At 44.9% G+C, this 27,142-nt stretch overlaps 1 protein-coding gene across 1 annotated transcript; it reads left to right on the top strand.

Moving 5' to 3' along the window:
• The first annotated feature begins 1,030 nt into the window (after nucleotides 1-1,030).
• Nucleotides 1,031-22,177, top strand: LOC131566107 (myosin-3-like). The gene is made up of 39 exons (XM_058817315.1): nucleotides 1,031-1,234; nucleotides 2,417-2,560; nucleotides 2,642-2,798; nucleotides 3,569-3,596; nucleotides 4,409-4,517; nucleotides 5,010-5,102; nucleotides 5,411-5,474; nucleotides 5,556-5,654; nucleotides 6,624-6,727; nucleotides 6,813-6,951; nucleotides 7,486-7,604; nucleotides 8,245-8,394; nucleotides 8,824-8,994; nucleotides 10,113-10,422; nucleotides 10,592-10,665; nucleotides 10,901-10,988; nucleotides 11,072-11,189; nucleotides 12,520-12,643; nucleotides 12,735-12,871; nucleotides 12,943-13,198; nucleotides 13,378-13,620; nucleotides 13,987-14,163; nucleotides 14,244-14,389; nucleotides 14,472-14,562; nucleotides 14,983-15,372; nucleotides 15,617-15,743; nucleotides 15,837-15,955; nucleotides 16,203-16,399; nucleotides 16,572-16,755; nucleotides 17,402-17,567; nucleotides 18,167-18,291; nucleotides 18,487-18,795; nucleotides 18,881-19,084; nucleotides 19,203-19,328; nucleotides 20,829-20,999; nucleotides 21,078-21,182; nucleotides 21,256-21,351; nucleotides 21,472-21,609; nucleotides 22,010-22,177. The coding sequence occupies exons 1-39, from the start codon at nucleotides 1,031-1,033 to the stop codon at nucleotides 22,031-22,033; spliced, it is 5,826 nt and encodes a 1,941-aa protein (XP_058673298.1). The 3' UTR covers nucleotides 22,034-22,177.
• Nucleotides 22,178-27,142: the final 4,965 nt, after the last annotated feature.

Raw genomic sequence — 27,142 nt, 5'->3', positions numbered from 1 at the left:
GTTACTAAAATGGGGAGAGAAGATCAAGTCCTTTCTTTACACACTGTATATGGCAAAAAATGAACATGAATTGGTGAGCAGGCGGGAGTGTCAATCCCTTCCTTCCAAATATAGGGACGGGGCTGAACCAGGGGGACTAAGCTGAGCCTATAAAAGCCCAGGGAGAAAGCCCTTGGTGGCTGCTGATGTCCTGGCCAAGCTGTGACTGACCTGCAGAGGGACAGGAGGCTCACACCACAGGTCCTGTTCCCCATGCTTGGAGCCTCACAGGGCTGCAGCAGTGTGGTGGGAATTCTGCTGTAGATTCCTCACTGGGCCACTGCTTGGGCAGGGAAGGAGTGGTCTCTGGTGAACTTTGCTGGCCCTCAAAAGGCACAGTTAACTGAGGTGAGAGGTGTTGGGCCTTTGGAGAGGCTGCAGCTCAGTTGAGGTCTGACCTTTGACTCTTTCTCTTTCAGAGATACGAGATGTCAGCCGGTCCCTTCCTGCTTCCTGTTGGCTGATTGTTCAGGTGAGGATTTGAGGCATGAACACTAACAGCTTGCTCAGGCCGGCATGAGCTGGCTTTTCTCCTGTGCCCACCATGGGCAGTGCCTGTTTTTCCCCCTCCATGATCTCCTTTCAGCACATGTCCATTCCTGTCCACTGTGGCTGCTCACCAGAAGACTAGGACAGGTTTCATGTTGACAGAGAACAAGGGAAGTAATAAACTAAAAAACAGAAGAAAAATAATCTTCAGGGCTTCACTTTTTCTAGGACTACATTAATCCCTCGGATCTGACCACTTTCCTGGGGAGCTCTCCTCCTCCTTTGGACATGGATCTCTTCTCCTTGGGGCCATGGAGGGTAGTGGCTCTTCTTCACTGCCTTTGTACCTTCCAGCTTGGAAAAGCAAACTCCCTCAAGATCTCAGTGTACACACCTGAGAGCTGGGAGGGGGCACCTTGGAGCAGCCAGCTGGGGTGAATGTTCAGCTGCTCTCTGCCCTGAGCAGCACACAGGGGTCTGGGGGTCTCTGTCTTCCAGAGCCATGAGCAGAGACGCTGGCATGGAGATTTTTGGTGAGGCCGCGCCGTACCTGCGCAAATCCGAGAAGGAGAGAATAGAAGCCCAGAACCAGCCTTTTGATGCCAAAACCCACTGCTTTGTGGCTGACCCCGAGGTGGAGTACACCAGGGGGAGGATCAAGGCTGCACAGGATGGGAAGATAACTGTTGAGACAGAGGATGGCAGGGTAAGTGCATTCCTTGTAACCCTTCTCCCAGCCCTGCTTAGGGAGCCAGGGCATCTGCTGGGGACAAACTGGGAAAGCACCAGGCTAGCTCAGGCAAGAAATCTGCCCTGCCCTGCCCTGCCCTGCCCTGCCCTGCCCTGCCCTGCCCTGCCCTCTGACTGGGACCAGCACAGCCTCTGCAGGAAAGTATAGCTCCAGATGCTGGGATAAAAGTGTTCGTTGGATAATTATTCTTGGTTCGGGCTCTGAAAATCAGACAATGCTCTAAACCAGGTTGGATCATAGCCTAGCCAGTCTTAACTTAGTTTTTAACACTTTCTCAGCTAACGCTGTCATATCCACTCATAAATTCCTTCCTTTACTGGTAGCTGACCAGACAGATAACTTTGCAAGTCGCCTTTGCATGTGAAATTGTCAGTGTCACTGGCTGCAGTTTCCCAGAGGACCATCCAAGGTGTTAATCTTCCAAAAGGCTGAAATGTCAGCAGCTTGTGCCCTGATACCTTTTGCAAGAATAACTGCAACAGCTCAAAGAACAACCATGACCAACATCTTGGCAGAAGGTGCTACAAGGCTTTTAGAAAGCAGTGGCTGAGTTAAGCTGCTGCCAGCTGTGAACATCTGCCACCCCCACAACAAATCCACAGGCTCTGGCAGTGGGACAGGATGGTCCCCCACAGTGTGAGCACAGCAGACAGTGCTGTTTGGTAGAGACAAAGCTGTTCTTTCATTGGGAATGGCCACAGGCTGGAGAGCAACAAGTCTGTCCCAAGGATGGATTTGCTGTTGATGAGTTTTGTGCTGTTTGTGTCCCGGCTCTCTGGCAATTTCATGGGAGCCTGGCTGGCCAGCAGATGTGCCCCAGGTTCTTACAGCCAGGAGCAGCAAAGACCTAAAGTTTATAAGCAGGGATAATGTGTTGAAAGATCTGTTCCAGCACAAATCATGTCTGTGTGGTCCCAGCAATGCCAGGAAATTGACACCCTGTCAATGTACCTGTGTTTTAGATTTCCTGGCTGGCTGCAGTGTTTGCCTGAAATAGCCATATTTTGCTTAGCACAGTTAAACAGAAAGAAAAGTATGAATTAGAGAAGGCTTAGAGATGTTATTACTTCTCTGTGGTTGTGGAAGGACTGTCAAGAGCTGCTGAACCAAGGTTGACTCTTTCTTTCTGGGTTGTAGACAGTTGCTGTCAAACCTGATGATGTGTATGCCATGAACCCACCCAAGTTTGACAGAGTTGAGGACGTGGCCATGCTGACCCACCTGCACGAACCCGCTGTGCTGTACAACCTCAAGGACCGCTACAGCTCCTGGATGATCTATGTGAGTTCCTTCTTCTGGCAAAGGAGGAAACACAGCTGCAGGAGCTGGACTTCAGTGCCCCCCCTGGTTTTTTCCCTGCAGACCTACTCGGGTCTCTTCTGCGTCACTGTCAACCCCTACAAGTGGCTGCCGGTGTACAACCCCGAGGTGGTGTTGGCCTACCGAGGCAAGAAGCGCCAGGAGGCCCCTCCACACATCTTCTCCATCTCTGACAACGCCTATCAGTTCATGCTGACTGGTGAGTGGCTCTGCTTTGACCAGACTTGGAGTAAAAAAGTGTGTCAGACCTGCTGTTTCTGCCAAATGCCATTCCATGCTGCCACGGCTCAGTCACCTTTGCCAACTCTTGCAAAGTACTTGGTGTGTAACACTGTAGATTATCTGCTCGATGTGTAACATTGTACTTGGTGTGTAACATTGCAGATAATCTGCTTGGTTTTTATCATCAGCCCTAAACGATGCAAACCCAGCTCCAGACAATTTTCCCCATCTCCTGGAATATTTTGTTTATTTTTGAAGCACTGTGCTGTAGTGCTGCACATTATCTGTATTTCTGGTCTAAGTGCTAAGCTAAGAAGTCTAAAAGAGACCCCTGCAAAGGGCAGTTGCACTTGGACAGGACACACTACCTGGGAAGTCCCTGGGCTGCACACCTGCATGGGGCTTCAAGGAACAGCAGGTAGATCCAGAACACAGCTGATAGAAATATTATCACCAAAACGCATGGTTTTGATATGAATAAAGTCCTGTCCCATATTTAATAGTATTAAAGGTAAAGAATGAAAAAGACAGAAGCGAAAACAAGCACAGGATGAGCAAAGGAGGTGGAAGGAAGACAAAAAGTGGAGTATAGGGAGGGAAAGAGAGGTGGAGAGTAGACCCTGCACCTTTTCAGTTTCACCTGCAGAGATTTTGTTTCATTCCCCAATGGACACCAGGTCACAGCTAACTGAGAACCAGCACTTTCCCTACAGCTTCTCTGACTGCAGGTATTTTTCCCTCCAACAGATCGTGAAAACCAATCTATCCTGATCACGTAAGTGCATCTGCCACTTGTCTCCAACAAGAGCTGTGTAGCCACATTTCTCCTCACAGAGAAAAGCAAGGCACAAATCTTCCCAAGAATATTTCTGAGATTCACATTCTCTGAACCTCAGAGAAAGGAAAATCGATTCTTATCATTTGCTGTGCCTGTGTTTGTGCCAAAGTAGAATGCAAAATGGAGACTGTTTACCCCCAGTGATGGTGTTTTGTTTCCTTGGCCTGTCAGGGCCAGGTGTGTGTGTGTGTCAGGACTGTTGGGTGACAGTCACGAGTGCAGGTGTGTGCAGGGTTGAGTGCTTGGCAGATTCAGTTTGGATATAATATAATATAATATAATATAATATAATATAATATAATATAATATAATATAATATTTAATTAGCCTTCTGATAAAGTAATTAATTAGCTTTCAGTGCAGTGCAGTTGTGTGCAGGGTTGAGTGCTTGGCAGATTCAGTTTAGATGTAATTAATTACTTTATTATACTAGATTATTTAGATGCAGTTAATTACATTATACTATATTATTCTGTACTATATTACACCATAATGTAATATTGTGCAGTTGTGTGCAGTTGAGTTGAGTGCTTGGCGGATTCAGTTTAGATGTAATGTAATATAATATAATATAATATAATATAATATAATATAATATAATATAATATAATATAATATGGTATAGAATAATGTAGTATAATAAAGTAATTAATTAGCCTTATAAGATGGAGTCCTCCCTGCCATGGGGATCCCTGTCCATGCTATAGAGGGGGGCATGTTATCCTTCACTCTGAGCCTTCTCCCTGCAGCGGGGAGTCGGGCGCTGGCAAGACGGTGAACACCAAGCGCGTGATCCAGTACTACGCCACCATCGCCGCCAGCGGGGACACGGCCACCAAGAAGGAGCCCCCGATGAAGGTGTGAGGAGGAAGGGCTTGGTGGAGGGCAGTTCAGGATGTTATCCCCCTGTGGACAGCACTGGTGACACACACTTACCTCGAAATATCTTTTATTAGCTTCAGCCACTCTTTGAAAGGCAGTAGGTGCAGGGGCTGATGTGCAGTTAGGACCACAACAAATACCAGAGCTGCCACTGCCAAGGTGTAGCTTTACCTGGACTCAAACAGGAAGAATCAGAGGCTCCAGTTTCTTAGCATGGATCAATCTGTCCTTGTGGCAGGGAACCTGAGAGCTCTGACTGTAGGAGAAATTCTGAATAAGAGGAAAATGAGTTATTTGTTGTTTACCCCCAGTGCTGGTTCTTGGTGCTGGAGTTGAGAAGGTGCAGCAGTAGCACCGCAGAGCTGAAATGAAGTGCACATGCCTGCACATGTAATCATTCCTTAGAGCCACTTTTTCTTACCACATAGCTCACAGTGTTTTTCAGTAATTATTCAATTATTCCTGCAGGGTTCGCTCAAGGATCAAATCCTCAGTGCCAACCCACTGCTGGAGGCCTTTGGGAATGCCAAGACTGTGAGAAATGACAACTCCTCACGCTTTGTGAGCCACCCTGTGTCTGCCCCTCTGTGTTTCTCATGCTCTTTGCCTGCTTGTTAGCTGTGACTGAAACCCCATTTCTCCCCCATGCGAGCTGGGAAAAATATTCTTGCTAACCAATTTCTAGGTTTTTATGAAATGCTGATGTGTTAGCAGCTGTTTAATGCTCACATTGCTGCAGCAAAGTGTTCCCTTTTCTCTATCTTTATATATCAAAGCCAATCAGACTGATTTGGTGATGCTGTCTAAGACTGAAGAGATTAAAACACTCTGAGATTGCTGCACTGACACCACTTTTGTCTGCTTGCCAGGGTAAATTCATTCGTATCCATTTTGGAACCTCTGGAAAGCTGGCCTCCGGTGACATTGAGACCTGTGAGTAACTGAGGGGGGCTGACAGCCTTGCTAGAACATAAAGAGCCTGAAAAGTGTCTAAAACATGCATATACATTACAGACTTGCTGGAAAAGTCAAGAGTCACTTTCCAGCTGAAAGCTGAGAGAAGCTACCACATCTTCTACCAAATCCTCTCCAATAAGAAGCCTGAACTGCTTGGTAAGGACAGCCACCACCTGGTGACACTGAGTAAAGTCAGCCTGGCAAACATTTCCCTCTGTGCCAGCTCGGTGACAGAGAGTCCAGTGGCACAATGCCCTGTGTCCCTGCAGAGCAAGGATCATGTAATTCCAATAATCATGTGCTGATTTATGTCCTCAGCATTGCAGCCTCGGCCCTGCCCAGGTTCCCCAAGCTGTACTTGTGTCTCTGCATAACACTAGGGCTTTACTCCACCTCCATTTATCCTCCCTGAGTAAGGTCTTACAGAAACTGTGTGCAGGTGAGGTGCAGGGATAGCCAATGTACTCTGCCTTGCACCTTGCTATTCTCCATGGTGTGGAAATTCCAGCTGAGGTGGGCCAGATCCTGTGAAAAATCTTCAATGGAAAGGTAAGCAATTCTGGGTGCAGGATGGGTAGGTACCCTGATCTACAAACCATTCACCTGAGCTTTTCACCACGTGGGCAAAGGTTATTTCCTGTTTCCAGTGCAACCTTTCTGACCTTTTCCCCCTTCCCACTGCCACAGCACTCCCTACCCATATTACCCACATCCCGCATCTGTCCCTTTGCTCACACGCTCATCCTTGGTCCACTCTGCCCCTCCTTCCCAGCTCTCCACAGAGCATTTCCCAAGGTGGAGCTCCTGCTCCCATCCTCCCACTCTGTGTCATGCATGAGGATAAGCACAAATGAGCTTTATCTGAAAGCCTCTTTCTTGAAAGCTGTTTCTGTGCATGGCCTGTGTTCTGTGCCCACTGAATGCTCAGCTCTCAGTTCACAATATTAAACTGGAAGGATTGCTCAGCCAGGGAAGGCAGATGAAAGGCTTTACTCTATCTTTCTGGTCTCTTCCCCAAACCAGGAGTTTGGGATGAAAGAGGAAGGAGAGCTTGTGAAAACTTGCAGAGGCATTGTTCTGTCTCCCTGCCAGGCTGTGGCTCTCACTCCTGTGTTTGCCTTTCAGAGATGCTCCTTGTCACAGCCAGCCCCTATGACTATCCCTTCATCAGCCAAGGGCAGATCTCTGTGGCCAGCATCGATGACCAGGAGGAGCTTCTTGCCACAGATGTGAGTACAGTTAGCAAGGAGAGGCTTTTACAGTCTCAGTTTACTCTCACCACTGTTAAACCCAGCTGATCTGTCTGGTGTGCAGGCAGCCATTGACACTTTGGGCTTCAGCCCTGATGAGAGGATGGGGATTTATAAGCTGACAGGAGCCATCCTGCACTATGGGAACATGAAATTCAAGCAGAAACCACGTGAGGAGCAGGCAGAGCCTGATGGCACAGAAGGTAATTCGTCCCTGGCAGGGAGAGGAATATTTCCAGCTGTTTCCATGCCATTTCTCACTAACAATGGAGGGAGTCTTCCAGGAGACATGTCATTGTTCCTTGATAAACATAAAAAGGAGGTTTGATTTTCAACTTATTGCATCAAATAGAGGCACTTTGTGCATCCAGTTTATTCCTGATGACTCTGCTGTAGGAGCCAGAGCCCGGGGCACATCACAGTAATGTTCTTCAGTTTCTGGTTACACATACACACTTGTTCTGCCCGGGTGACATTGTGGAGAAGTGGCTTGATGGGGAAAAAGTCTGTGTTGTCCCATCAACAGTGCCCTCCTGGGTTTCACCACATCTGTTGGGGCTGCTGTAGCCACTCTGTCACGAGGCTGTTCAGAAAAGTAAAGGAGAAGGTTAGGCAAGATTTGTGGATGGGGTAAAGCCAATCAGTTGCAAGTTTCAGAGTGACTCTGGCTGGTTCCAATGCCCTGTGTGTGTCTGATTTAAGAAGAAAGTATTTCAAGTTATTATTTTGTTTTCCAGAGGCTGACAAAGCAGCATATCTGATGGGCCTGAACTCAGCAGACTTGCTGAAAGCTCTGTGCTACCCCCGGGTGAAAGTGGGAAATGAATATGTGCTGAAGGGCCAGACAGTGGATCAGGTGAGCATCAAGGAACAGCAGGGACCATCCTCTCTCCCTAAGGTCACTGTCACCATCATATTTTCTGAAAAATCCCTTTGCTGGGATTTCTTCTCCTGGGAAGCTGAGAAGCCTCAGAAAAAAAATTGAAAACAATAATTATCTGATTTGCTTCTCCTGTGTTTTGCTCCTTTGGAATGTGGTTTGGACATTGTTTACCAACTGGTCATTGTTTGATTGGTTTCATGTGAATTGTTTTGACTTAATGACCAATCAGGGTCCAGCTGTGTCGGGGCTCTGGAGAGAGTAATGAGTTTTTCATTATCTTTTCATTATTATCTTTTCATTATCATCTTTTAGCCTTCTGTCTGTATCCTTTCTGTATTCTTTAGTATAGCATAGTATAACATAATAAATATAATATCATATCATATCATATCATATCATATCATATATCATATCATATCATATCATATATCAGCCTTCTAAGAACATGGAGTGAGATTCATCATTTCCTTCCCTCTGGGACCCCAAAAATACCACAGATCACAGCTGAGAATGGTCGGGGTTATGAAGGCCTGTTAGTGCAGTGTGTGTGGGCATGGTGAGGGCTGTTCTGTTCTGGCAGTGCCTGACACAGGTGTGTGACATCTCCCTGCAGGTGCACCAGGCAGTGAATGCCCTTGCCAAGTCTGTCTATGAGAAACTCTTCCTGTGGATGGTTGTTCGCATCAACCAGCAGCTGGACACGAAGCTGCCCAGACAGCATTTCATTGGGGTCCTGGACATTGCTGGCTTTGAGATCTTTGAGGTTTGCAGTACTCTCAGACTTCTGCCTGTCTCTTTTCCGTTTTGTCTTCTCTGACCTTTCCTCCTCCTCCTCACCCCAGTGCAGCCATCAAGCACATCTGTCTGAAGCTGCTTCTGCCTTTGTAGATCCATCACCCCTTTGTAAGACAAGAGAGAGGGCAGAAGCATGGCCATGAACCTGCTCTCTCTCTCTCCCCAAAGAGTTTGTATTTATGGACATTAGGGCCACCCAAACATGGCCAATGCAGGCTACAGCAATCATGTGCTGCACTGCACAACTTTTCTGTAAGCCTGGACACCCATGGTATATTCTTTACCCTGCTATCAAAACCCTGTTGGGTCAGTCTGTCTAACCTTGTTGTGACATCCCTGTGAAAAAAAAATGATCAGAGGCAGTTTAACAATATTAACACACTTATTCAACTATTAGTTCAACAGCTTTGAGCAGCTGTGCATCAACTTCACCAATGAGAAACTGCAACAGTTCTTCAACCACCACATGTTCGTGCTGGAGCAGGAGGAGTACAAGAAGGAGGGCATTGAATGGGAGTTCATTGACTTTGGCATGGACCTGGCTGCCTGCATTGAGCTCATAGAAAAGGTGAGTTTCTTAAGCATCTTGTGCAATCACACAAATTGAATCTATAGAGGATTCTTGAGAGTGTATGCTTTGATTGCTTTCAATACAATCTCTTTGGGAAGCTTTCAGGTCTCTTCACCTCCTCTATTTCTTTAAATATTACCCATGTGTGCAATTAATTATCCACTGACTGGAAATGTCTCCTGTCTTCTAAAAATACACTGATTTTAACCAACCTTCCTTCCTTCCTTCCTTCCTTCCTTCCTTCCTTCCTTCCTTCCTTCCTTCCTTCCTTCCTTCCTTCCTTCCTTCCTTCCTTCCTTCCTTCCTTCCTTCCTTCCTTCCTTCCTTCCTTCCTTCCTTCCTTCCTTCCCTTTTCCTTCCCTTTTCCTTCCCTTTTCCTTCCCTTTTCCTTCCCTTTTCCTTCCCTTTTCCTTCCCTTTTCCTTCCCTTTTCCTTCCCTTTTCCTTCCCTTTTCCTTCCCTTTTCCTTCCCTTTTCCTTCCCTTTTCCTTCCCTTTTCCTTCCCTTTTCCTTCCCTTTTCCTTCCCTTTTCCTTCCCTTTTCCTTCCCTTTTCCTTCCCTTTTCCTTCCCTTTTCCTTCCCTTTTCCTTCCCTTTTCCTTCCCTTTTCCTTCCCTTTTCCTTCCCTTTTCCTTCCCTTTTCCTTCCCTTTTCCTTCCCTTTTCCTTCCCTTTTCCTTCCCTTTTCCTTCCCTTTTCCTTCCCTTTTCCTTCCCTTTTCCTTCCCTTTTCCTTCCCTTTTCCTTCCCTTTTCCTTCCCTTTTCCTTCCTTCCATATTGGTTCTCCTCAGCTTTTCTCTCACTTAAATTCAAATCCCAGAAAACCTCATGTCTGCTTTCTTTTTGTTCCTTCTCAGTTAGAAGTCACTACTGTATTCTGAGAAGTTACTGCAGTTTTTGCCTGACTTCTCTTGTTTTCCACACACTGTCTGGGTAGTTCAAAATCTTATGAGTTCTTTTAAGTATCTTGCTAGCTGTTCACAAAAAATCTTGCTTACCTGCTCTTCTCAGGCTAATTCTCTATAAAATACCTCCAGTACTTCATTTTAGCATGTCTTTCGCTCTGTTTTACTATAGCTTGAATTGATCTTATTTGAAAACACCATTTTTATATTCAGCCCATGGGCATCTTCTCCATCCTGGAAGAGGAGTGTATGTTCCCCAAGGCAACTGACACCTCTTTCAAGAACAAGCTCTATGACCAGCACCTGGGCAAGTGCAGCAGCTTCCAGAAGCCCAAGCCAGGCAAAGGCAAGGCTGAGGCCCACTTCTCCCTGGTGCACTATGCTGGCACAGTGGATTACAACATCACTGGGTGGCTGGAGAAGAACAAGGACCCTCTGAATGAAACTGTTGTGGGGTTGTACCAGAAATCATCTATGAAAATTTTATGCCATCTTTATGCCAGTTTTGCTTCCCTAGATGAAGGTAAGCTTGGAGGAATATGTTTCCAGTTTGGGATTTCCTACTGCACCTCTCACCTGATGTGGATCAGTGTTGAGTCAGTGCTTGTGTGCTGTGTGTTAAATGCACAATTAAAATACTGTCAAAGGGATCTGCAGCAGTTCCTCAGCTGCACTGTCATCTCATTTTCCAGCTGAAGGTGGTGGGAAGAAGAAAGGAGCCAAGAAGAAGGGCTCTTCCTTCCAAACTGTCTCTGTACTCTTTCGGGTAAGTGTGTTCTCTGGCAGGGACAGTCACACCTGGCTCCACAGCCCTGTTTTCATTTTATATCAGGAGGGAAGTTCTTCAGTAGAAGCCATTTACTTTGCTGATGCTTACACAGAAGTGTAGAATATTCACCAGGAGAGTAAGGAAAAAGTTCTGAATTTTTGCTGTTCAGCAGAGTCAAATCACTCTGAGAACTGAGATAATATAGAGATTAGAAATTATCTCTGTTTTACAGGAAAACCTGAATAAGCTGATGTCTAACTTACGAACAACTCATCCTCACTTTGTGCGTTGCATCATTCCCAATGAAACAAAGACCCCAGGTAATTCCTAAGACATAGAATAGAAACGGGCAGAAGGAGCAGTGCTAGAGCAATCAGTGTGTCCCCATGCTGCTCTGTCACAGGCCTGATGGATCACAAGCTTGTTCTGCACCAGCTGCGATGCAATGGTGTTCTGGAGGGCATTAGGATCTGCAGGAAAGGATTTCCTAATAAGATACCATATGGGGATTTCAAACAAAGGTCAGTAATAACATTCTTGTGTTTGCATTGAGCCAAACTCATTTGAAAGAAGACTCTTGCTAAACCAGCCCATGATTCAGTTGTTAGAAAAAGACTATTTTAATATTTAATACATATGGAAAGCAAAAGACATATCTAATAGCATGGTCTGTGTGGGCAGTGCCCACCCAGATGCCTTCCTCAATACCGTATGCCAAAACCTGTTTTTAATTCATTCCTGTTAATTTGAATGTTTGTATAATCTTTGCTTTAATTCTCAAATTAGGCACAAGCATGTTTCAGCAAAAACACAGAGGGTGGTCTATGCACATTCTGTATTTCACTGCCATCTAGTAGAGGCTTGAAGAGTTTGGTTTAAATAATTCTAACTAGAATGAATTTAACACTAGAAACTGTGTTAAATCCAATACTACTTCTTGATGAAATGCTAAGTTTGACTGGCAAATAGAGCTGCAGTAACAGAAGGGACACCAACAGGAAATCCAAGTTAGTTCCACATGACCCTTTCATTTTGTAGTGGGTTAATATTTTGACATGCTAACATTTCTACAGCATTAGCAGATTCATTTGTAGATAAAACCACATAACCAAAAAATCTTATCATGGGAACTGCTGCAAATAAGACATTTATAAAGGGTTGATAAATCCAGGGCAACCCAGCTAGGGTCATCCGCTCGTTGTGTTAGAACAAAGGCAAATGTAGGGTCAGATCTCTAAGAACAAAGCAATCACTCCCTCTTTACAACTCTGTGCGGGGTGTGCTGGAGAGCAGGGCACTGAGCAGGGCTGAAATGGTGTTTTGGATACTACCTGAAGGCATTGGCTCAGCCATTGATGTGGGAGGGCAGATTTGTGTATCAATGCTGAAAAAAGGTATGGAATAATCCCTCACTGTAGGATTAGGAAGTCCATTGCTGGATCCAAAGTCTAATTCTGGGTTACATGGTTCAGGAGGAATGTGAGAAGTTGGATATGGTCCAGAAAAGCAGTTTCCCTACTATTAAAATCCATCAATTTTTTGAATTTTCAGCTAACCCAGTGAGCTGGAGCCCTAGAGTAGTGATAATGACTGCGACACAAATGAGCAGTCTCTTTGGTCCAGAGAACAGACTCTCCATGCCTGCAGTCTCAGTGAGGGCTGTAACACATCCTTGGTACCTACTGAACTGACCTGCTGCTATTTGCTGCTTTCCTTACTGCTTTGCTATTGAGGCTGGAGGTGTGAGTCAGACTCAGCCTTCCTCTTTATCTTCAAACTGACAGCTGTTCTTGTGGCATCCTGTGCACTAGAATGGTACTGATGGGTAAGCTTTTTCCTTTATTTTATCAGATACCTCCTTCTGAATGCCAGTGCCATTCCAGAAGGAAAGTTTGTTGATAGCAGGAAGGCGTGTGAAAAGCTGCTGTCTTCCATTGAGATAGATCATACTCAGTACAAATTCGGACACACTAAGGTAAATGTTTAATTTTGACATAGGATACGAAAAAATTCGTTGCATTGAAATGCAAACCCAGCAAGGAGTGATGTCTGTTCTTTGGCTGCAGGTGTTCTTCAAGGCAGGTTTGCTGGGTGTCCTGGAAGAGATGAGAGATGAACGTTTAGGACAGATGATCACACGGACCCAGGCTTTGTGCAGGGGATACCTCCGGAGACTTGACCTGAAAAAAATGTTTGACCACAGGTGTGTGTCCTCTGCCAGGTCTGGTTGCTCAAAGATGGGCTTTATTTACTGATGGATCACTCTGGTTTCAGGGAGTCCATCCTCTGCATCCAGTACAACATCCGTGCATTCATGAAAGTCAAGCAGTGGCCCTGGATGAAGCTGTACTTCAAGTTTAAACCCCTCTTAAAAAGTGTGGGAACTGAGAAAGAGCTGGCCATGATGAAGGAAGAGTTTGAGAGAACAAAAGAAGAACTGGCTAAATCAGAAGCCACCAGGAGCAAACTGGAAGAAAAAATGGTGTCTCTGGTGCAAGAGAAAAAGGACCTACAGCTGCAAGTACAAACTGTAAGTAATTCAAATAATTTTTGGCTCTTCAGACTACATCAGTTTTGTTTGAGTGTTCAGTAAAGGGCTGAAATGAAATTCTGTTATTTCATGTACCAGCCACTTAATAAACAGGTGATTTATGCAAGTGTCAGTGCCAATGTGTGATAATGAAACACATTTCTTTTCTCTATAAAAAGGAAAATGAAAATTTGGCTGATGCTGAGGAAAGATGCGACCAGCTGATCAAACTAAAATTCCAGCTGGAAGGAAGAATAAAGGAGGTAATGGAAAAGCTGGGAGATGATGAGGAGATGAATGCTGATCTGGCAGCCAGAAAGAGGAAACTGGAGGATGAATGCTCTGAGCTGAAGAAAGATATGGATGAGCTTGAGTTAGCATTGGTCAAGGCTGAAAAGGAAAAGCATGCCACTGAAAACAAGGTGCTTTTTATTTCTGCAATGTTTAATAACAGTTGCTCTGTGGATGTATAGGGTGTAAAGATTCAGTGAACTTGAATGCTTACATGCTGCTGTGTAAGGAGATCTATGGGCCTGGTATTGAACCTGGGCACCTCTGTTGTGCAGGAAAACCAATCCATAAGCGTGCAAAAATGCACTAAAATTAAAGTTCAGCATTGCTTTGTGACTTCTGAAGGGTTGATATATAAAAGCAGAGAGATTGTAAAGTGTGACCATAAAATGGTTACAGCCTCTTTGGGAGTCTAACAGGAAGTTCATTGTCTGTATTCATGGCCTATGTGAGGGCCAAAATTATTAGTGACCTTGAACTATTTTGCCTTACAATAGGTCAAAAATCTGACTGAAGTAGTGAGAGGTTTAGACGAGACTGTTGCAAAGTTAGTGAAGGAGAAGAAGGCCCTGCAAGAAGCCCAGCAACAGGCACTGGATGACCTGCAAATAGAGGAGGAGAAAGTTAATACCCTCACCAAAGCCAGGACCAAGCTGGAGCAGCAAGTGAATCACGTAAGCATGCTCAACACAAGGAGAAGGAGCAGATTCTTTAGTTGTTCCATCAGTCATGTTTATATATGTTTATGTTGCAGGTTGAAGGATCTTTGGAACTCGAAAGAAAAGCTTGTATGGACCTTGAACGAGCAAAGAGAAAGCTTGAGGGAGACTTGAAACTTGCACAGGAAACCATAGCAGATCTGGAGAATGATAAACAACATTTAGATGAAAAATTAAGGAAGTATGAGAAACAAATTAGTAGATAATTTATTATTTGGCTTTAACTGGACTTATTTTCTTTTAATAAAACATCTCCTTCACAGGAAAGAATTTGATTTTAACCAGATGCAAAATAAAATTGCGGAACAGCAAAATTCAGGTACTCATTTGCAGAAGAAGATCAGAGAATTGCAGGCAAGAGACTTTACTTCATCATTACTGTTTGCTTGCTTTAAACCATAGTACCATGAATAATGCTTGTCCTCAGTTTGGCATCGGCTCCCTCAGACACAGGGGAACTTCCAGCAGCTTCTCATAGAAGCCACCCCTGTATCCCCACACTCAAAACCTGGTAGTGGGGGGATACAGAGATGAAAACTCAAAACAACAACAGAAAGCTGTGATCTAAAGCTAGAATGAGATGATCCATAGGTCCTTTCTGTCAGTAAGTCTTTACCTACAATGCCAAACAGTGAAATTCAAAGGATGTTTGTTTTGCTTACAGTCCCCAAAACAAGATTCTTAGTGTTCTACTGCGAAAAATATGCAGAGACCTAAGCACTGAATGACCTGTTCCCTATTTAATTCCTGATGTGCTATTCCCTTGTTGTCCAGGCCCGTGCTGCAGAGCTGGAAGAGGAGACCATGAGTGAGAAAACAATGCGGACAAAAGCAGAGAAGCGTTGTGATGAGCTCACTCGGGAGCTTGAGGAAACCCGAGGGAGCCTTGAAGAGGCTGGCGGAGCCACCACGGCTCAAACAGAGCTCAGCAAGAAGCGTGAGGCAGAGTTCCAGAAGATGCGCCGTGACCTGGAAGAGGCCACGCTGCAGCACGAAGCCACGGCTGCCGCCCTGCGCAAGAAGCACGCGGACAGCACAGCTGAGCTGGGCGAGCAGATCGACAACCTGCAACGCGTGAAGCAGAAGCTGGAGAAGGAGAAGAGTGAGCTGAAGATGGAGATTGATGACTTGGCCAGCAACATGGAGTCTGTCTCCAAAGCCAAGGTACACAATTATATTTATTAGGAATTTGATAGCAATGTGGTATTTTTTCTTTAATCTTATATGATGTAATTTTTATCAGGTTGTATTATAAATGCTTTCTCCAAATCTCATGTGTAGAAGTTTGGGTGCATGCACAGTCCCAAGATGTCAACTGCATCTTCTGGACATATTTTCCTGCTAAAACAAAGCAGGATCAAGGTATTTACTCTTTTTTTTTTTTTTTTAATGTACAATTGATATCTAGGCAAATCTAGAGGAGATGTGCCGCACTCTGGAAGACCAGCTGAGCGAGTATAAAACAAAGGAGGAGCAGAATCAGCGCATGATTAGCGATCTTAGTGCTCAAAGAGCTCGTCTCCAGACAGAATCTGGTATAGCCCTTCCATCTGTAATTTGGAAATGGAGAACCCCATAAATTGCTGTCTTGGCTCTTAAAATTTTATCTCAATTGCAAACTTTTTCAGGTGAATATGGACGCCAGGTGGAAGAAAAAGATGCTTTAATTTCTCAGCTGTCTAGAGGAAAACAGGCTTTCACCCAGCAGATTGAAGAACTGAAGCGGCAGCTAGAGGAGGAGATCAAGGTGAAGATATTCACATTACATATGAAATAAATATTTGACATAATACTGTGTTTTGGAAAGTGTTCAAGGCTCAAAAGGTGATCCAATTAAAAGATGCAATCCAGGCCCTTGCAGCGCAGGACTCTCATGTTTTTATGAGACAGTCAGTTAACCTCTATTTCTTTGGGACGTTTATCAGTGTATAAGTACCAGTGAGAGAAATTTCTCAGGAAACACCTACTCCTCATCGCCATATTTTTACCACCAGGCCAAGAATGCCCTGGCCCATGCCCTGCAGTCTGCTCGCCACGACTGTGACTTGCTCCGGGAACAATATGAGGAGGAGCAGGAGGCCAAGGGGGAGCTGCAGAGAGCCCTGTCCAAGGCCAACAGTGAAGTGGCCCAGTGGAGAACCAAATACGAGACGGACGCGATTCAGCGCACGGAGGAGCTCGAGGAGGCCAAGTATAGATGAAATGAGCTGCTCAGATGTATATTGGGCAGAATATAGACCCACTTTTAGTAACCTGACCTAAATTTCTTTTTTTTTGAGTTTTCATATAGTCTTAATTAAAATGAGACTCATAGTGAAATTATTTTTTTTTATCATATGCTTGTTTTATTTATGTACCTAAAGGAAAAAGCTCTCTCAGCGTCTCCAGGAAGCAGGGCAGCAGGCAGACACGCTGAATTCCAAGTGTGCCTCCTTGGAGAAGATGAAGTTTAAGCTGCAGGGGGAAGTGGAGGATCTGACACTGGACATAGAGAGAGCAAACACATCAGCAGCTGCCCTTGACAGGAAACAGCAGAATTTTGATAAGGTCATAAATAAGCACAGTATCTTTCAAGTGTAGCCTCCCAGAAAGCCAAACTAACACTCTGTACATCAGTCAGTGCTGAAGCCAAGGTGAATCTAACTAGAGCCACTAGGGCATGGCAGTAGGAATTTGTCCTGGTTTAAGAGACTGCATTATTTATCTAGTACAAAATGTAGTTAGAGATCAAATAACATTTTCAGTACCAGCAGGAAATGAAGCATAATAGCCTCTCCTATGAGGAAAGGCTGAGAGAATTTGGATTGTTCAGCCTAGAGAAGTGAAGCTTCAGGGTGACCTAATTGTGGCCTTCCAGTGCCTGAGGGGAGCTACAAGAAAGATGGAGAGAAATTGTTTGCAAGGGCCTGGAGTGACAGGACAAGGGGGAATGGCTTCACACTGACAGAGAGTAGGTTTAGATTGGATATTAAGATTAAATTCTTCCCTGTGAGGATGGGTAGACCCTGACACAGGCTGCCTAGAGAAGCTGTGGCTGCTCCATCCCTGGAAGTGTCCCAAGGCCAGGTTGGAGAGGACTTGGAGCAGCAGGAATAGTGGAAGGTGTCCCTGCCATGGCAGGGGATTTGGAACTAGGTGATCTTTGATGTTCCTTCCAACCCAAAGCATTCTATGATTCTATGGTGTCTTCCAGGTCTTGGCAGAATGGAAGGGGAAGTATGAGGAGAGCCAGCTGGAGCAGGAAGCTGTCTCTAAAGAAGCAGGCTCACTGCACACAGAGCTTTTCAAAGTGAAAAATGCCTATGAGGAAACCTTGGATCAGCTCAAGACAATCAAGCGGGAGAACTCCACTCTCCAGCGTACGTGCTGGGCTCTGTGTCCCATCAGCTTTCATAGACCAACCACAGCAAAGTGTGCTCCACCAGCACACCCATGCCTGCAGGAGGGCACCCAGGGACAGCACTCTGTCCCTCCTGTGCTCTCCATCTTAATGCAGAATATCAGTGCCTTACCAAAAGCTGTCAAGCATGTTTGTAAAGTGATTAAGAAAATAAAGCAAATGTCCCGGCTCTCTCATCTGCTGCAGACATTGAGGTGCCATTCCCAGGCAAAGGTAGTGACTGTGGGAGACTGAGCAGCTCATGAGAGTGAGTTTTACAGACATACTGAACACAAAGACAGGACCTGTATTAGACCCTGATGGCCTATCCACAGATATAACACGTGCAGGGCCCTTCCAGGCTCTTTGTAAGGAGGGCTGTTAAACCACACCAATTCCCCACTTGGCCTGCATGAGTTGGTTGTGTCTGGTTGTATCTGTACATATTTACAGACACGTGTATCATTGTGTACACATGTACATTTGTGTATACATATTTATGTGTGCAAAAGGGGTGCTGACTGCAGCAACAACGCACAGAGTTCAGCTCCTCTGGTTGATGCCATTCTTCTCTCACAGAGGAAGCAGCTGATCTCACAGAGCAAATTACTTCAAATGGCAAAATGATCAGAGACCTTGAGAAAGCCAAAAAGCAAGCTGAAATAGAAAAAAATGGTCTGCAAACAGCTCTGGAGGAGGCAGAGGTGAGTTAGTTTAAATATTACTGTAGATAGTAAAGAGCATGCTGAGCAGCTTTCTGTTCCCTTTTCTGGCACTAGCTGTGTGCAAAGTTGATTGCCACAAACTTCAGGAAGTTCTGTGAAATCACTGAGTACCATCTCAATAATCATGTTCTCTAAAATGTTACCTTCATCTTTGTTTTTCTTTTTCTTTTAAAGGCAGCTCTTGAGCATGAAGAAGTCAAAATCCTTGGTGTCACCCAAGAACTGACTCAGATAAAGTCAGAAATCAGCAGAAAGGTTGCTGACAAGGATGAGGAGATCAACCAGCTAAATAAAAACCAAGAAAGGACTGTGGAGACCATGCAGGGTGTTTTGGATGCTGAGATCAGGAGCAGGAATGAAGCCCTGAGGCTGAAGAAAAAGATGGAGGGAGACCTGAATGAAATGGAGATCCAGCTGAGCCATGCCAACCGTGTGGCTGCAGAGGCACAGAAACACCTGCACAGCATCCAGGGAGCTCTCAAGGTCTTGCTTTACCTTATGGTTGATTCATTTTTTAAGCACAGTATTCGAGAAATTCATTAGGTCAAAAATGACTCTTCAAATACAGGACACCCAGCTGCACCTGGATGATGCTGTGAGAGCACAGGATGACCTGAAGGAGCAGGTGGCCATGGTGGAGCGCAGAGCAAACCTGCTGCAGGCTGAAGTTGAGGAGCTCCGGGCAGCCCTGGAGCAGACGGAGCGGTCGAGGAAATTGGCTGAGCAGGAGCTTCTGGATGCTGCTGAACGTGCACAGCTCCTCCACAGCCAGGTAGTTTGCTTTGCTAAGACTGATGTATTTTGGGGTCCAGAGACTGATGGAGGAAGAAGGATTGATGAATTGATCTCGATGTATAGACCCTCAAAGCCTCTCTCTTTCTCCTTCATAGAACACCAGCCTTTTTAATACGAAGAAGAAGCTTGAGACTGATATGTCACAACTCCAAACAGAGATAGAGGATATTACTAATGAAGCAAAAAGTGCTGAAGAAAGAGCTAAGAAGGCAATGACAGATGTGAGGATGTTGCTCTGGTTTTCACTTTGAATTTTTAAGTGGCATAGCTGCTGGGGGTTAATGTAAATACTCTTGTCACATGTTGGACAAGGAACCATCTGTGAGCTGGTTGAAAAGGCTTTGTGTCAGAGGAGGATTAGAGCAACAGGGAACATGTCCTGCTGACAGATGGGGCTGTTGCCATCATAAAGAACTAAACCTACATTTAGTCAGTTGAAAACAAAATAACTTTCTTCAGTGCTGCATGGAAATGTAATCCACAAAGAAATCCTGCAGTATTGAAACCAGTAAAGTGGCTAAGGTATCTGAATAGTTATCTTTGCAAAATCCTCTTTATCACATTTTTAAATGAGAATTGTAAATTTCCATTCAAAATTACTGCTAAATCTTCTCATGCAAGACCTGTGAACCTCAGTCAGGGAATAGGACTGGTGTGTCATGGGACTCAATCTGCTAATGATTTTTGATGCAGAGGATTAAACCAAGATCTTAACACTTAGATGCATTATGTGGAATTAAAATATAAAACTTTAAAAATTTAAAGGAAAAAAAAAAAAATAGAATCTCAGAATCATTAGTATTGGAAGGGACCTCTAGAGATTATCTACTCCAACCCCTCTGCCCAGGAAGGGTCACCTGCAGCAGGTGACACAGGAATGTGTCCAGGTGGGTTTGGAATGTCTCCAGAGAGGGAGACTCCATGCCCTCCCTGGGCAGCTGTTCCATGCTCTGCCACCCTCCATGGAAAGACGTTCTTCCTCATGTTGAGGTGTTCCTGTGTTTTAATGACTTCTATTCTGTTTGAATAAAAGACATTGCAATTAATTATGCCCACATATATATTTATATAAAACTTCTAGTGGTCATATTTTTTAATTCAATTTTTCATATATTTTGCTGCCAAAGCAAATTGTTGAATTCTTCATTCATTATAATTACATAATTATAACATTAATTATGATGTTACTCAATATTTCACTGAAGTGCTTAATTATATTAAGTGTAGGAATCCAACCTTTGACAGCAAAATAAATCTTGTCTTAAATAACATAGATAATTTTAAACTATTTTGTGCCTTTGTGGCACTACCCTCCAGGAGGTTGGGGCAAGCACTAAAGCACAGCACCCAGCACACTGCAGATGTGTTGAGCACTGAAGTTTTCACCTGTACTATGTCCTGTCCCAGACTCTGCTGTTGTTCTGGCAGTTTTCCCCAGCTCTTAGTGAGGTCACAGTGGGACAGAACATTTTCCCTTTCTGTCTCTCCAGCTCTGTGTGCAGTAAGGCAGACTTTTCCCATCCTTTTCCTTACTATTTCCTGATTTCCTGTCAGGTTTTTTCATTATCATGTCATGGGAAAAAAAAAAAAAAAAAAACAACAAAATAGGGAGTGAGGTGGCAGGAATGGTCAGCAGGACACAGGATTCAATCCTGTGCTGGTGCACAGTATGTGCTGTTCTTTCACATTCTTCCAGTTTCTTGTGTCATCTCCCTTCCAAGGCAGCCAGGATGGCAGAAGAGCTGAAGAAGGAGCAGGACACCAGTGCCCACCTGGAGAGGATGAAGAAGAACCTGGACCAGACAGTGAAGGACCTGCAGCACCGTCTGGAAGAGGCCGAGCAGCTGGCACTGAAGGGAGGGAAGAAGCAGATCCAGAAGCTGGAGGCCAGGGTGGGTACCAGCCCAGAAACATCTTTCTTCTCCAAGTCCTGTGTGAGGGCTTAAGCCAATTGTTGATTAATTCACCAGATCCGAGAATTAGAAGCTGAACTGGAGGAAGAACATAAAAAATCCTCAGAGGCTATGAAAAACATCTGCAAATACGAACGGCGTTTCAAAGAGCTCACTTTTCAGGTGGGTAAAAATAGAAAGTAATTCTGATGTTTTGTCTCCCAAGGACATAAAATTGCACGTTCTCTTTCCACAGTGTGAAGAACAAAAGAAGAACATGGTTAGGTTACAAGATCTGGTAGATCAACTGCAGATGAAAATCAAATCCTACAGAAAACAAGCTGAGGAAGCTGTGAGTCACTAAATTGAAGCAAACAGTTATTTCCCAGTTCATAGGACTGCCAGTTCAAAACTTGGCTCTGTGCCCCAGCATGTTGCCAAATGGTTTTAAATTTTTGTTTTGCAATTTCAGGGTGAACAAGCCAATACTGATCTCTGCAAACTGAGACATGCACTGCATAAGATAGGTGAGGCCCTGGAAAGGGCAGACATTGCTGAGAGCCAAGCAAATAAACTCAGAGCTAAGGCCAGAGAAGGCTCTGCTACAAAGGTAAGGCTTTCCTGCAGGTGTGCTGTTTGCTCAAGTGAGTCTAGCAGCAGATTTGTGCCTTGTACAGGCATCATTTGGAAAGGAAGGGCCTTTTAAATGCAAGTTGAGTGGGTTGTTATTGTTAAAATGGAATAAGCTTAGCAGTGCATGTGTCCTCGTTTTTTTGCCAGTGAAACAATGTAATTAATATTTTCTTCATGCTTCAGCTGTGGATGATGGCCATCTTAGTGTTACCTGCATATATTTAATTCACACAGTGGTTTTAAGGGTTCCACACATGTCTGCATTGGCTGAGACTCCCTTGCCCATCCTAGCTGGATGGTGCTCTGAGCTGGATGATTTTAGGAATCAAAAGACTCATCTTGGCATGTGTACACTAAACAAAGCCTCTCCTTTCTAGGTGGTGTTAGGAACTGAAAAATGAGCTTCCTCTGGGATAACTAGAACTTCCACAAGGTACCTCTCCAGCTGAGGAAGTAATTTTCTCTTTGTTTAAGAACACAAACATTTTCTGTCACTGCTGCTGTACCAGTGTCAATAAAATAGATATCTGCAACTTCAAATGCTCCAAATGTGAATGTTTAAATGAGAGTCTCATTTTGTTACTAATTATAGTCAAAAGTGTGGCTTTGAGTCTTACTACTTCTGTTTCTGTTCTGAGTCTTACTATTTCACTTTGACCAATTTCATCCTGAATTTAAAACCTAGAGGTTTGACAGGCTTTTTGCTTTTCCAAAGGAGGAATTCTGTTCCAGCTCCTGTAGCCTAGAAGCAGCACATTCTCAGCAGCTTATGACACAGTGCTGTGTTTCAGTCCAAAGCCCTGCTGAGCTCCTAGGCCATGTCACTGACCCCAGCCCACCATGTCAAATGATTGGTTACTCAGTGCAACATGAATTTCTGCTTCATGAACCTGCAGAAAAACAGTTGTATCTTGTTTAGGAGTAGCTGTGCAAAATCACCAGAAAACTACTAATTGCTAGGCAAGTCTAGTAACCCTTACCAGGTTGTCATTATTCATTTCAGAGTATCCAGACATAATATGGCATTGTCATGCAATCCTCCCAGCCCTCTTGCCTGCTTTTGGGACAAAGTTTATTGTTTGCTCTTGCCCCAGTGTAGTGGTTTTGCTTTGCTAATTTGAGATTTCCTGGCCAATGCACCAATGAGTGTGGTGGATTAAGTGCTGGCAAATCACTGAAACATTCACAGAGCAAGGCAAATGAAACATAAATAAATGAGACATTAAAAATGTGCAATGAAAGAAACCCACGCCAGAAAGAGGATCTTAAAAGGATGGGAATAAATTAGGGAGGGAATTTGTGATGGTGGGGAATAGGAAAATGGAAGAAGAGTGCTGAAGAATCACTCAGAAATGGAGAGCTTCAGGTGGAAAGAAGCAAATACCCTGCTGATGCAAAGGATTGGTGTTTCAATACTTGATTTCAAAAAGGTTGAGCCTTACATACTCTCTGGTACCTCTCTCACTCTCACGGGTGTGGTTGAGAATAAAGCAGAGGCCCCATGCCCTGAGGCAGGACCTCCCCTGAGCACAGCTGGGCACTGATGATGGCACTGAGGGCTGGACCTGCCCCCCAGCAAACTCACAGCTCCCTTTGCCCTCACCTCCTGCACTCCTGGGCCACACAAAACTGCCCCTCAGCCTCCACAAGAGCCATTGCTGGAGGAGGGGACAAGGCCCAAAGGAGCTTTGGAGGAGGCCCATGGCAGGAGGATGAGCCCATCTCCTTTCATGCTCAATGCCAAAGCCCAAAATAGCCCTGCTCTCCCAAGGCTCCTGTGCGGGGTCGTGCCTGTTTGTGGGGATGATCTGCTTCCACTAATAGCGCCTGAAGACATTCCTGGGCGGGTAGGCTGCCTTGTGTGTGGCACTGCAACGTGCTGCCCTGGAGGAGCTGGACACGTGTGCTGTGTCCCAAGGCAGCAGCTGCTATTCTTGTCCCAGAGAGACTCAGTGCAGCACAGCTCCATTGCCAGCTGAAAGGTTAAACACCAGAATGGGGCCCAGCACTGTGGCCATGGCCATTCCCTGCTGGGATGTGCTGTCCCACGGCCCAGGTACTTCCAGCAGTCAGTCAGGGCTCCTTGGGGTGGATAGGGCATCCCCTCTCTGCAAATAAAAATGCAATGCCTGTGGACCCAGAACTCCATCTTCTGCTTTGCAGATCAGCAAGAGGCCCCAGATCATGAATCCCTTCCCTGGTGAGGAAAGCAGAGGCTCCAGGAACAGCAGAATTGCAGAAAGTCTTGTCCCCTCTTGAAGCCAAGTGGAGCAGGAGCAGCCTGTGGAACATGTTCAGATCAAATAGAATGCAGGCCCCAATGCATGAGGTTGAGCAGCTGAACTTGATATATTGTCACTCTTGTTGCAGAAAAAAATTGCTGAGAGTTTGGAAGAGTAACCATAGAACTGAGGTGGGGTTGAAACAGTGCCGGAGAGATCAGAAAAGGTCTGGGAGGACGAAAACAACATGGATGTGTGCAAGGAAAAGAAATAAGACAGTAGAGGATGTGGGGGTGGAAGAAATGACAACTCAGAACAGGTTCGGGGGTGAAAGGTCAGCAGAAATCTGAGGGGAACTGCTGGGCAACACTACAATGGTAATCTGCAAACAACTAACTCATAGCCCACCTCTGAAATGCTTTTTAAAGCCTAATTTTAGTTTTGAAGAAATAATTTTCTGTATTTATTCTGTTGTTTCATTACTGCTGAGGAGGCGTAAGTGCTGAGCAGAGCTGTCTGCACTGCACAGAGCCAATCCTAAGGCAGCATTTTCCAAACCTGGGAACACAAACTGTCCTGGGGGGGTCAGAGTGAAAATCCAGACCTTCCAGAGGCCTGAAGAATTCAGGGGCTACTCACAGGTGGAGCCTGGAAGCCCCCAGTATCCAAACCTCACCTGAGCTCCCGAGGCTGGGCAGGTAGCTCAGGTTGGGGTCCAGCAGCCTAAGGAGCTGCTTTTCTCTTTGGCAGAGTGGTCCAGGTTTTGAGCTGCTGCTGTGGCCCACCCCACAGGGACCTGACTTGTCACTCTTTTTGAGCCCACCCTGTGGCATATGTTTTATCTAGGATCATCCAAGAAAAAGAACCTGGAGGTGTTCTGCTTTGTACAACTGATTTGTGCTTCAGGAGCAGCAAAATGTATTCTTACTTGGCACATGAGATGAATGCAGAAATCAATTAAAGAAATGTTTAGCCTGACCCACAAGGGAATCTGTCTTCCAACATAAAATAATGAAATCCTTTATAAATTTCCTAAGGATTTTTCTGCAAGAACAAGTTATGAAATGTCACTAGAAAAATCTGCTGTGTATCCTGTTGGCAACTTCACTACAGTGAGTGTCACTCAGAAAATTCTGTGGCAATCCACTGGTTGACTTAGTCTTGAAAAGCCTAATTTTTAAAGTGAGCAGATTTATAGAAATTCCATACCAGTTTATTTCCATTTACAGCACTGAAATCTGCCCAGAAGTAGGATTTGTGCATCTGTCCCAAATGAGTGCCAGCCAAGGAAGACACCACCTCATTGCTGACTTTTTTAGGCTACAGTTGCTGCTTGTGCTAATATTACGCACTTAATCCTAGTTCTCCTTCCCTCCCCCTTTTGCCACTTGCCTTCTTTTGACTTTGTCTTACCCGGAGGCGTCTTAGCCTGCCCACCCCACTCCCCTGCTCTGTAACAGGAGCTCCTCAGCTGCTGTGGTGGGTGACAGAAAGGACATCCTGAATGTCACCTCCTGGGCCAGCTCTTCCGCTGCTCTTTGCTGGGAACAAGAAGAGTCTGATTAACAGCACAATTCTGATACTCAACAGAGAGTTCTCACCCCCAAATGAAAGTTTGCTGCTTGACCTGGCTCCCCACTGCTCTGTGAGCTGGGCTGTGCCACTCCTGAGTCTCACCCACTGCCATTGAGAGTGATAGTAAAAGATTTTAAAATCACAGAAAATTCAGGGACCTAGAAAGAAATTCAGGCTTAGTAAGCCCTGGGAAAATGTTAAAAGTAGGCTCTGGAAAATGTTAGACCTTGCATTTGCTGGATCATGTGAAACTGCACCTGTGTAGTCAATATATGATAAATCATATAATTGTTAGATGTGATTAGATATAATTATTGTTTAAAGAATCATGAGAAAGTATGTTAGAGGTTTGGGATCATGAGAAATCCATGCTTGGATGAAATCAATGTATACAATAGAACAATGTAAGTTTAATAATTAATATGTAAGTTATGTAACGAGAGAATATAAAACATGTCCGATCCAAAACAGATTTGGGTTTGTGTCCCCTGATACCCAGAGCTCTTAATAAAAGCACCTGAATATAATCATTCTGTGATTATGTGTTCCTGAACACTACCAAGAGGAACACAACTTGAGAATCATTCTCAAGCACAGCTGCTTGTCACCAAGTCTGTTCCCTGGTGACATGGCTTTAAGAGAGCTGATACACCTCAAACATGTATATAAACAATGAACAGATGTAAGTAGGTTGTATCTTATGGAATATCTACCATGGTTTATCAGGGTCTGGGCACCAGTCACCCAGCAAGCTGATGTGGTTGAAATAGGGCAGAGTAATCACCAGCAGTGACCCACCACATGCAGGACTGCCTTCCTTCCACCTTAGCTGCAATGTGTGCTCAGAGGAGCAGCACATCCATGTGGAAGAGGTTTTACAGTGTCCTATGTGAGCCAGAGAGAAGTTTGAGAAGAGGATCAATGTTTACCCCGAAAGAATTTCCTACCAAGGTCATTGACACAGATAAACAAGAGAAACCTGAACTGCCTATTCCAATTAGCACTTTGTCTTTTCCTGACCAATGAGTTAAGTGTAAACATATGAGTTTTGTGAGAGTGTATAAAAAGCATGCATGCTAGAATAAAAATAGTTTGAAGCCTTCTGAAAATGGAGTGTTGCTTTGTATTGTGACTGTCTCAACTACGACACATCCATACAGATCCTGCTCATTCCTGGTGCCCCCCATGCCCTGAGCACATCTCAATTCCTTGTTGGGCATCAGAGACCCTGCCCACCTGAGGAGGAGCTGCAGTGACCTGTCCCCACACAGAAGAACACACCTCTGTCTGTGTAAGACACCTGAGCCTGCTCTCCAAGTTGGAGGTGTCCTACTGCAGCAGAGGCTGAGCAGCCCTGAGCTCTCTCCAGCCTCCCAGGGCTCACTAGCAGGGAGTGCAAGGGGATCCCTGTTGAAGAGGATATCTGCTCTATCCCATGACCATTACAGGCTCCACGTGGGGTACAAATAGGTCACTGAGACCTGAGAAGGCCAAAAGCTTCTTAGGCTTCATATAGAGATAGTAGAAATGTGCTTGTGCTTCTGTCTCCTATTACTGGCAGGGACACACAGGGACATTGTCATTTTCAGTATAGTTTCCCAATTGTAAGTTGTTTTTTCTTCACTGACATGACATTTTTCACCACCTTGGGGTGATTTGTTCCCTAGAAGGTTTCACCACCTGAGTAGAAAATCATGCAGAGGCTGTGTGTCT

The sequence above is a fragment of the Ammospiza caudacuta genome, chromosome 19, assembly GCF_027887145.1.
Source record: "Ammospiza caudacuta isolate bAmmCau1 chromosome 19, bAmmCau1.pri, whole genome shotgun sequence".
Taxonomy (NCBI): Eukaryota; Metazoa; Chordata; class Aves; order Passeriformes; family Passerellidae; genus Ammospiza; species Ammospiza caudacuta.
Note: the sequence above shows the minus strand (reverse complement) of the source record. Positions and strands in the feature narration are given on the sequence as shown.